Source organism: Crocuta crocuta, unplaced genomic scaffold, assembly GCF_008692635.1.
Source record: "Crocuta crocuta isolate KB4526 unplaced genomic scaffold, BGI_CrCroc_1.0 scaffold364, whole genome shotgun sequence".
NCBI lineage: Eukaryota > Metazoa > Chordata > Mammalia > Carnivora > Hyaenidae > Crocuta > Crocuta crocuta.
Genome location: NW_027532603.1, coordinates 625,213 through 635,798, shown reverse-complemented (window position 1 = coordinate 635,798; position 10,586 = coordinate 625,213). Strand labels below are relative to the sequence as shown.

General features: G+C 40.2%; 1 protein-coding gene across 1 annotated transcript; it reads right to left on the bottom strand.

Annotated features, from left to right (window-relative positions):
- Nucleotides 1–221: 221 nt before the first annotated feature.
- On the bottom strand, nucleotides 222–10,585 carry DDX20 (DEAD-box helicase 20; the record flags this gene model as incomplete). The annotated part of the gene is made up of 11 exons (XM_077780141.1): nucleotides 222–2,046; nucleotides 4,600–4,701; nucleotides 4,820–4,925; nucleotides 5,280–5,362; nucleotides 7,094–7,152; nucleotides 7,252–7,390; nucleotides 7,527–7,669; nucleotides 7,793–7,907; nucleotides 8,533–8,701; nucleotides 9,999–10,093; nucleotides 10,369–10,585. Coding segments are annotated over 11 exons (2,388 nt in total), but the record flags the coding sequence as incomplete, so codon positions are not given.
- Between the last annotated feature and the right edge of the window lies 1 nt (nucleotide 10,586).

Below are 10,586 nucleotides of genomic sequence, written 5' to 3'. Positions count from 1 at the left end.
CCTTTAGCCTCCCAGCAGAATAGGGCAGTTCTTACTCTGGCTTCCACACCCGGGCTTCAGAGGGTCTATGAACCTCTTGGAATTATATATACATATCTTGTTTACAGAATGGAAACTTTCCTGGTACAAGTCTATAGCTTTCATCAGATTCATAAAAGGATCCAAGAACCAAGAAAGATGGAGTTACTCCTTTTCTTCAGAAACAGAAATAAGCCAGCCACTGATGATCCTGAGCTATTTAATGCATGTAAAAACACACAGCTTTCACAATCTTAAGAACAAGACATTCAAAAAATGAACAATAAACAGGTCAATAAACGTTTGGCCAAGATCACATTTTTACTGGTAACAAATATTTTAACCGGAAGCAAATAGCATCAAAGCTACCTCTGGGAAAGAGTAAAGCAACATTTATTCCTTCCTACCTAAACATAAAAGGCGAGGGGATTTTCTGATCTACCGTGATTCAAATTTCTACAAGAACACACCTCTACAGAAATACAACCCAAGCCTTTTGTCAAGAACTCCACAACATAAACTAACATTATTTTTCAAAGCTCAACTGTTTTTATTTTTAAGCAAGCAGTGGTAAAAGTCTTTCTAAATGTTTCTTTCTCAATGGCTTACAGAAAATGGCATCCTGGGACCTTTAGCTCTATGTCTCCAAAATCTTCTGAGAATCTGATCCATGAAGTTTCTCAAAAAAAGATAATATACCTGACCTAATAAGATGGATAGGCCAAAACAATCTGAAAAATAGATGTGTCCCAGTGGGAAGCCTCAAGACTTTTCAAGTTCCTCAAAAATGCCACTGTGGCCAAGGAGGATGGCTATCTGAAGCTATCACTCGTTGATATTTCTGGATGGTATAGAGTGCTGCCTATCATCACTGGTTGCCACGCATCATTTCCTGTAGGTAAACGGTATTCATGTGATAGGCCGCCACCCAGCTTGGATGCCTCTGAGCGTTCCAGTAGTAGGACTGAGACGCAGCAGCGTAGTACTCCTGCCACGCCCTGTAGTAAGCTCTCCAGTACTCCTCATAATCCTGGTAGGTGTCGGAAAACCCCAGATGCGTCTCCCTGTGGCAGTCGTACCAAGCGTCCTCCTGGGGTTCTGTCTGCAATCGAGAGGAAGAGCGCCGGGGAGGTTTCCTCCGGCTCTGCCTGGCTCTCTGGTTAGCCCCCTCTTTATGCCGTGCCTTCGTCTGGATTTCAGCTGATTCTTGATACTCGACTGGATTAGGGATGTTGTTTCCATTCAGAGGCTGCTCCAAAGAGAGACAACCGTCCACACGAGGAGACGCCATGCCTTTCAGCTGAGTATCGGAAGAACCTTCCAAGCAGGACTTATTTCCTTTGCTCTGGGATGAAGTCCTTGAGCTGTAAGAATCACTGTCGCTCTCAGAGTCTCCAGATTGGCTACTACTTGCCAGTATCTGCACTCTCTCTTCAGGAATTCTGTTTCTTACAAAGCCATTCTGAGGATTCACAGCCTGATCCCCAGGACCTGTGTAGTGCCTGATGATTTCCACAGGTTTCTCTAACCCCTCTTTAATATAGTGTTCATAATCTTCCACCAATTCCGAAAAAGTCAAAGAGTATGGCAGATGGATTTTAAAGGACGACAGACAAGGAATTTTGGGGAGTGACACAGGTATAGCTTCTTTGACCTGGTGCTGACTGGTAGAGTTTTCCACAGAGGTCTGAACAGAATTCTTCACCTGCTCTTCCAATTGTATGCCACAGCCCACTTCTTTTGGTGGCACTGCTTTTTCGACGATTCCATCCTCTGAGTGGCTTTTCACAGGAAGCTTTTGTTTGGTATTATTTTTTGATTTGACTAAGAGTGCAGATACAGAAGTATTTCTGGATGAAGCCACATGGTTACCATGAGCTTTTGGCGTTGGAAAGGTTCTCTCTATTTTTTGAATCTGCTTTTTTAAGGGCTGGGTAGGTACATTTGCTAAGCCATATGTATGCATAGCAGCTTGAACCTCCACATCCCAATCCAAACATTCTTCCATAAGACCGGGAGGAATGGGATCTACATAAAAGGAACAAGAGAATATTAAAATTCTTGAGCTGTTTGACACCAGCAATTTTTGAATGACTTCATAAAGCTTCCCACGGTAAGATAAGGTTAAGAATTAAAATATACCACTAATACACTAAGAAGCTTAAGAATTACATTATATTAGTGTTTTAAAAGACCTAAGCAATCCTCGCAGTAAAGAAACATACCCCAAAATATGCAAGACCATACTCCCAGGCCGTACCGTCTCTCTCCATACCTCCCACTCAGAAAGAGCTTAGGCTCAGAGGTATGAGTCTGCAGCTACTCCCACCATCTCTTCTCCTCCCACCCTCCCCACCTCTTCTCCTTTATCTCACTACTGCTGACAGCAAAACAAGATACTAGAAAATGGATCGTGCTCCCCAAAGCTTATCAGTTGGGAATTATTATGACTGCAACTCTGCCCCCAAGTAAATCTGCCACCCTATACTCCCAACAGGGAAGAACCACTGCCCCCAACAGTGGAGAAAACCCTCTCTCTGGGAAAAGGCTAAAAGGACTGTGGCCTCAATGGCACTGTAAATTTTTTTAAAATGTGCTGGTTCCAGCTCTGCATTTTCTATTCCATCCAGGTGGGACCGTTTGCTCCCACTTGCACACTCAGACCTTCCCGAAGTATGATCAGTGTTCACCTCAGGTGGACAAAATACACACAGGCCCTGATTTACACAGGTCACGCCCATCTGCTGGAGCTACTGATGCTCCAGGTATATGTATCCACTACTGAGTCCCCTCAGATCTGGACTCTTCTACTAGGGCTCTTGATCTTTTGCTGAACGGATCCTCTGACAACTCTGATGCCTACTATGGGGATATCCCTTGTTTGTCTACTTCACCTCTCAACCAGGAAACTTCCCTCCTACTCCTGTGCCAGGCACTTCACCTGAGCAGTCTGCTATCACGCAAGCTCCGAGTGCAATATAAATCTGACACCACGAATTTAATTTTCTCATGAATTCAAGGCTCTGATAACATTACATAAAGATCCAAATATGTCATTTTCCAGTATCCAAAGGCAAACTTTATTATCACCAGATGCTGTGATACTGAATCCTACTGAAAGTCTTAACCCTCTTTTGCCAATTTTCAATTTATTTTTTCTACATTTTAATCATTTGACAGATTACCACTAGACTTATACATAGAATTAACATATTATAGACTCTTAAAAGTGACATGGGGCGTGCCTGGGTGGCTCAGTCAGTTAAGTGTCCGACTTTGACTCAGGTCGTGATCTCACCATTCGTGGGTTCAAGCCCCATGGGTTCAAGCCCCATGTCAGGCTCTGTGCTGACAGCTCAGAGTATGGAGCCTGCTTCAGATACTGTGTCTCCCTCTCTCTATACCCCTCCCCTGCTCATGCTCTCTCTCTCTCAAAAATAAACATTAAAAAATATATATTAAAAGTAACAGAGAACCTAAAGACTGTTTCTAAGAACAAGTATTTTGTAAATCAGGACACAAGCTTTGAGCAAGTAAAGAAATCTGTAAAAGATCACAAAATGAGTTATGACAGAACCACAACTATTAGAATGCACAGAATTCCCAGACCTATGCTTAATCTAACTTTATAAAAATCACTAAAGAAGTTAAATATAAATCACTGAAATAGTCACTGCTATATTTATTATTTATTCAATAACTATCCCATATTCTAGGTCACGTATATATAAATATATAACTATGTATATATACACATATGTGTACATATACACATGTATACACAAACATGCATACATTAACACATATAGTAAATAAACCACATTTCTACACAAGAGATTTTTTAAAGTTTTCAAGGGCTCATTAATAGCTTCAGCTATGCAGTTTCCAAGGTGACACTTAAAAAATTTAGCTTGACAAATTGTTCATTAAATCAAGAGAAAACACTTCAGGGACACCTGGTTGGCTCAGTCTCAAGAGCACATGACTCTTGTTCTCAGGAGCATGGGTTCAAGTCCCACATTGGGGCTAAATAAACAAATCTCTTATATAGAGATTACTCATAAATAAATAAATATATAAGTAAATAAACAAATTTTTAAAAAGGAAAGAAAACACTTCAAATTTTTCAAAACAGCGTTCAAAGATACTATTCTTTCCCCATGGTGACAAAGGAGACTATGGCAAGAATTACCTTCACAGTGACAAAAGAAGTGAAATGTATGTCCCCATACATAAAACAGTGAAATCAAATTGCAAGGCTGCAAGCTAACATACAGAGCTAATGCAGTAGTAAAATGGTTCTCATTTCTCATGTGCCAGGAGTTAGCTTGCAATCTTTCCCCTGCTGCTTATTAGCTATAAGAACTTGGGCAAATTACTTGTCAATGCCTCAATATCCTCATTCACAAAAGTCGATGATAAGGGCACACGCTTCCTAGGACTGCGGTGATAATTAACTGAGCTAACACACGGAATAGGACCCAACATAGTCTAAGTGCTCCGTGTCAGCTGTTTACTCTATGAGGCCTGTCATCAATATCACTATTCTTTTGACAGCAAAATGACACAGACAAAATATACCTGGTAAAGGAAGAAGGCTGATGTTACATTTCTGGGCAATTTTCATCATCACATTTTCTTCTTCTCCCCGACAACAGTAGGTCACTGTCAACCCCAAGGTACCTAAAGCAGAGGGAAGGTTACCTAGTAAATCATTTCCATATAAATGACGTTCCACCTGTCATATTTGCGAATCTTCCTCCTAAAGAAAGCACTCAAACTTTTCTCTCCTCTTTTTTACCAAAACGGCCAGCTCTGCCAATCCGATGCATGTATGTCTCCCAATCCAATGGTACATCCAGATTTACAACCAAGTTCACCTTCTCAGCATCAATCCCACGGGAAGTCTAGAATTGAGGAGAAGAACAAGCATTTGCATTAACTGCCACACGGGCACCAACACGCACTAGATTATTCTAGTATAGTACAACCAAGAGCCAAGTTAAGAATAAGAAGGTATTCAGGAGCAAAGGAAAAGGAAATTCACTTCTAATGACTAGTTTCAAGAATAAAGATGAAAATATAAAAGAATATCCATAAAAAAAATATAAAGAAAGCTTGTTCCCCAGTCCTGGAAAGACAATTCCCTTCTGGTATCCTTATCTGATACACCCATGGAAAGTAATAGTTGAAACCTGTGCATCTGACAAGAGAGCCCAAGTCACGATGGATTAGTCACCCAAACCGAGCAGCAAGTTTACCAAATCTGTGGAAATGAGGACTCTGCAATGGAACTGCTTCAGCTTGGCCATAGCATCAAGACGCTGATTCTGATTCATGTTACCTAAAAAGACCCAAAAAGTCATATAAAAGACAAGCTAACCTCTATTTATCAAATCCACAAAAAGCAGAAATCATAACTACCAGTCTTAATGCTTTAAACATATACCAAAGTTGGGGCGCCTGGGTGACTCAGTCGGCTGAGCATCCAACTTCAGTTCAGGTCATGATCTTGCAGCTCATGAGTTCAAGTCCCACATTGGGCTCTATGCTGGCAGCTCAGAGCCTGGAGCTTGCTAAGAATTCTGTGTCTCCCACTCTCTCTGCCCCTCCCCTATTTGTGCCCTGTCTCTCTCTAAGATAAATAAAAACATTAAGAAAAATTTAAAAAAAAAATATATATATATATACACATATACGCACACACACCAGAGTTAATTCTATACTTGTAATGCACACACAGGTTAAGACCTAACGTCAGAATCTTTTAAAATATGGTTAGGCAGTAAACTTGAAATTCAAAAACCTATTTTATTTTATTTTTAAATGTTTATCTACCCACTTTGAGAGAAAGAGAGCAGGGGAGTGGCAGAGAGGGAGAGAGAGAATCCTAAGCAGGCTCCATGATGTCAGCACAGAGTCCAACATAGTTCTCAATCTCACAAACCATGAGATCACGACCTGAGCTGAAACCAAGAGCCAAACACCCAACCGAACCACTTAGGCACCCCTCAAAAATCAATTTTACATGGTGACCAGGCTATGCCTACAGATATAACATATCTGCCAGGTTACATATGAAGTAGAATGATTCTTAGAAAAACTGCTTTAATCAGCTGTTTATAAATTTCGTTTTGAAGTGTGATCTAGGGTCAAAATATCATCCATTAGAAAGCAGTACCCCCAGTATCTCACGGTATGCAATGATGAAACAAACTTAGGCTAACAGGTTAAAAAACTAAGCTATCAATGAAAACTCTAAAAAAAGATCTTACGGATCAAAAACTCCTTTAAATCTTTCATTTCTATTAGGCCAGCAGTAATAATTTAATTTTCTGTCAAAAATGAATCATCTGGGGGTGTCCGGCTGGCTCAGTCAGTAGAGCATATGACTCTTGATCTCAAGGTTGTTGAGTTCAAGCTCCACACTGGGTATAGATATTACTTAAATATAAAATCTTCAAAAAAATCATGTTCGCCTTCTTCAAGACCATAAAGTAGTTAATTCGGTAGCAATTCGTGGCATTTTTACAATGATTACATAAAGAAGCAAAATATTTTTCGCTGAAGATAATAAACTTTATAAAATTATTGAGCTCTTCATGGACAATTCATTCCAATTTTCTAATTTCGGATGATGTACCAAGTTACATCTTTAAAAATAAGAATATTGAGGGGCCCCTGGGTGGCTCAGTTCTAAGCGTCTAACTCTGGATTTCGTTCAGGTCATGATATCATGGTTCATGAATTCGAGCCCTGCATCGGGCTCTGCATTGACATTACAGCAGCTGCTTGGGATTCTCTCTCACCCCCTCTCTGCTACTCCCCTGCTCGCTCTCCTCTCTCTCAAAAAATAAACTANAAAAAAAAAAAAAAAAAAAAAAAAACAAAAAAAAAAAAAAAAAGAATATGGATATATCAAATCCCAATGAAAAATTAACCTGAAATTTCCTTTACTCTGAAGACTCAGTGTAACCCCACACTCCTACGACAACTCATGAAGTAGTATTTCTTCCTCTTGACTTCGGAAGCTTCAAGTCCGGATACCAAAGATTAAAGTAAGAGATGAACTTACCCGAAATGCATTCAGCAGGAAAACCTTTGGAAGAAAGGATATCAGCCAAATGTTGTGCTCTACGAAAAATAACGTAGGGGTTATCATTTTATAAATATGGCCCCACACCTATCCTTTCATTTCACAAGTTCCCTAGGTGACCTTTTAAGGTACGTTACCTGCTGTGCAAATTAGAAAAGACTAAGGCTTGATTGAATGGAATTCTGCTGAACAGTTCCTGCAAATGCTGAATCTTTTCCTCAAAAATCTTATGGGCCAAAGGGTACGAATTGACGACTTTGTAATACTGCTTCAAACCTGCAGAGAGTCTTCCATTAAAATCTATTTGCTATATCCTAATAGCCAATATGAAAGCGAAAGCCAACTAGGCAAGGGAAAGCTCCAGAATATCACAAACAAACCAGTAATGTAAGTATCCAATATCTGTACTCACCTATGAGACTCGGATCACTGGAATTTAGTCTTACAAAAGTGGGATCTCTCATGTACCTTGTCAAAGCATTAGCCAAATATTCAGGGTAGGTGGCTGAGACCGCCAACATCTGTTTACTGGCAGGCAAGGAGGAATAAATCCAGCTGCAAAATAGAAGAAAAACACACACCATGGAAACTAATCAGACAGTAACTACCAGCTGGAAAAGCTAAAGACAGACACTTTAGGACACCATTTTAATAGTCAAGCCAAGTTATTTTTCTTACTTTATTTGCTCCTGGAAGCTGCCTTCTTCTAAAAGCTTATCTGCTTCATCAAGAATAAAGAGACGTATACTGCCTGGATTCAAGTAGTCAAGTTCTATCAGCTGTTTAATTCTGCCTAAATTCCAGAAAAAAGCATATTGAAATATTTAAGATGCACTGAATTTGTGCAAATCTCAGCCAATGTTGTTACTCTACTCACTCACAGGTCATACTGCTGATTTTCTTGACCCAACCTTCAGTGTGATACATTTACATACCAGACCACAAACTAGAAATTTTGAGTCCTATATTGCTGAAATCCATTATTTTTTTCCTCATATTTCACCATCTTATTGGCTTATTGCATGGATCATAAACACTATTCCCCTCAAAAGACTTGAATTCTATGGCCCTGAATATTAAATTCTGATTTGGGTGATTCCTGATTGAATGATGAATACAGAAGCAAATAATAACCCCAATCCATGGTTTAGAAAGCCTTCCTGAAAACCATCTCATTTCTCCCCTTCCCAGAAGCCAATTCCGTAGGTGCACTTAAACATCCTTAGGAATGGAGATTTCCTAAGTTCTGCTGGTAATTCCAGTCACATGTCCAAAGCCTCTTCATTTCTAATCATCAAAATAATTATCAGAGTTATCAAAGATTCCCATATTCTTACATCAACTATTTTATATTACCAATATTAAAAGTGTTCAGTTCCTTAAAAGCCCAGTTATGAACAAAGATATTGATATCTTACCGGGAGAGCCTACAGCAATATGACACTTTTTAAGTCTGGTTTTGTCTTGTGATAATGGAGTCCCTCCAATAAAGACGTGACACTCTAAGCCTTCCATTTTTATCCCAATAGCTGTAATAACAGAATGTATCTGTACAGCAATTTCTCTTGTAGGAGCCAAGATCAAAATCTAAAAAAGCATAAAATATACATAACTTTTAACAGGTCAGTGGAATAGATAACATGTGGTTGACACATTCACACTACAATGAGCTATTTTTCATTTAACCAATCATTTTAAATGAGGAGTTTGTATTGACAAGGGAAACAATTCCATTCATTCACTCACGTATTCATTCAACAAATATTGAATAAGAACCTACTATGAACTAGGCAACATATAAGTTATTGTTAAGTCAAGAGTTTGCCCTCAGGGCACTTTCATTCTGTGTAAGAAGACATACAATAAACAAATAGACATAAATAATGGCATACAATAAAAAGTGCTATAAAGAAAAATCAAACAGGGAAAAGAGAGGGAAGTGACAAAAGAAGGGAAGGATTTTTTTTAAAATAAATTTAATTATAAATAAACAAATAAAACTAGGAGAAAATATGCCACAATGGTTAACAGCAGTTTCTGGGTATGTGAGATTACATGCAGTTTTCTGGTACTTCTGGATTTTTCTGATGTTTCCCAGTTTTCAAAAAAGGAATTTGAGAACACAAAGATCCTAAGTTTAAAAATAACAAATTTGGTTGATGGAACATCTTCAGGGTGTTGGCATTTTACCTACTCCCAATTCACCTACTCCCAAACTGTCAGAAACCAAAATCTCAAATACATGTCAATTCACAAGTAGAAGAGCCTACGTCTTTGGGAAGCTGAAGGATTTCCTATGTGCGTAAGCCATGATTTGGTAGATATTAGACTCAAGGAGCTTTGAATATGGGTATCCTAGCATACTGTTTATATATTACATGGGAAGAAATGATTCCCAAACCTAAATCTCTTATTAGTGTGGGTAAGACCATCTTAGACCAAGAGAACCTAGAAGATGGGAGAGGTAAGATATATTCACAAGTGCTAAGAACGACCTGCAGTTACCGCAATGGCCAGAGCACCACATGATCATCAATCAGCCCAAATCCTAAATCTTACCACAATCAGGTCAGCAAGTAAAATAAAGAAAACCTATCTGTATTCTAAAGTAATGAAAAAATTGACACACGTGGCAGACTTATTCTATGTAAGATGCGGTAATAAAATGTCCAAACTTCTAACACTAATAACGTATCCTTGGTCACCATCCACACCACCACCGCTCAAAATAGGCTTTAATGTCTACTTCTATGTTTTTCATATGGCTTAACTCAACCATTCATTAAATTCACCTCTTCTCGCAGGAGCTCTGGTATTGTATCCGACCTGTGGTCATAAAATCCACATCACATACCCTCCTTTGGGTCCTCCGAGCTGAACTCACCTGGGTACTTAGGTTTTCAAGAACAAGAGAGTCCAGAGCAATGGTAGAGAACACACAGGTTTTCCCAGTGCCAGATTTGGCTTGAACAATTAAATCTGAGGAGGAAAAAAAAAAAATACCGTATATCGCTAGCTAGTACCGAGTAAAGAAGCTTGGATACCAACATGAAATCACACGATTAGAAGGGTCTCCAGAGATCACCTCGCTGACACCTCTGTACCATATCCAGAAACCGGCCTCGTCCCTGAACCTCTACCGTTTTATCTTCTCGAACTGAGAGCCAACGGTCGCTGTGAAAAGGGCCCTAACATCCTCCTACTCAACGCCGCGTCTCTCACAGAGGAAACTGAGGCCCGGACGCAGGCCGAGCCCAGCACCGGCGGCCGCCCGGGGGCCCCTCCANGATGGATGGCCTTGAGCTGCACAGGCGACGGTCGCTCGAAGCCGGCAGCCCGCAGCCCCTCCAGCACCGGCCGCGACAGCAGCAGCGACTCGAAGTCGGCCGGCTCGGCCAGCAGCACGTCCCCCGTGCGGGTCCGTGGGCCGCTGACGTCGTGAGCGGTCCGCAGGCTCCGCACCGGCCCGGGG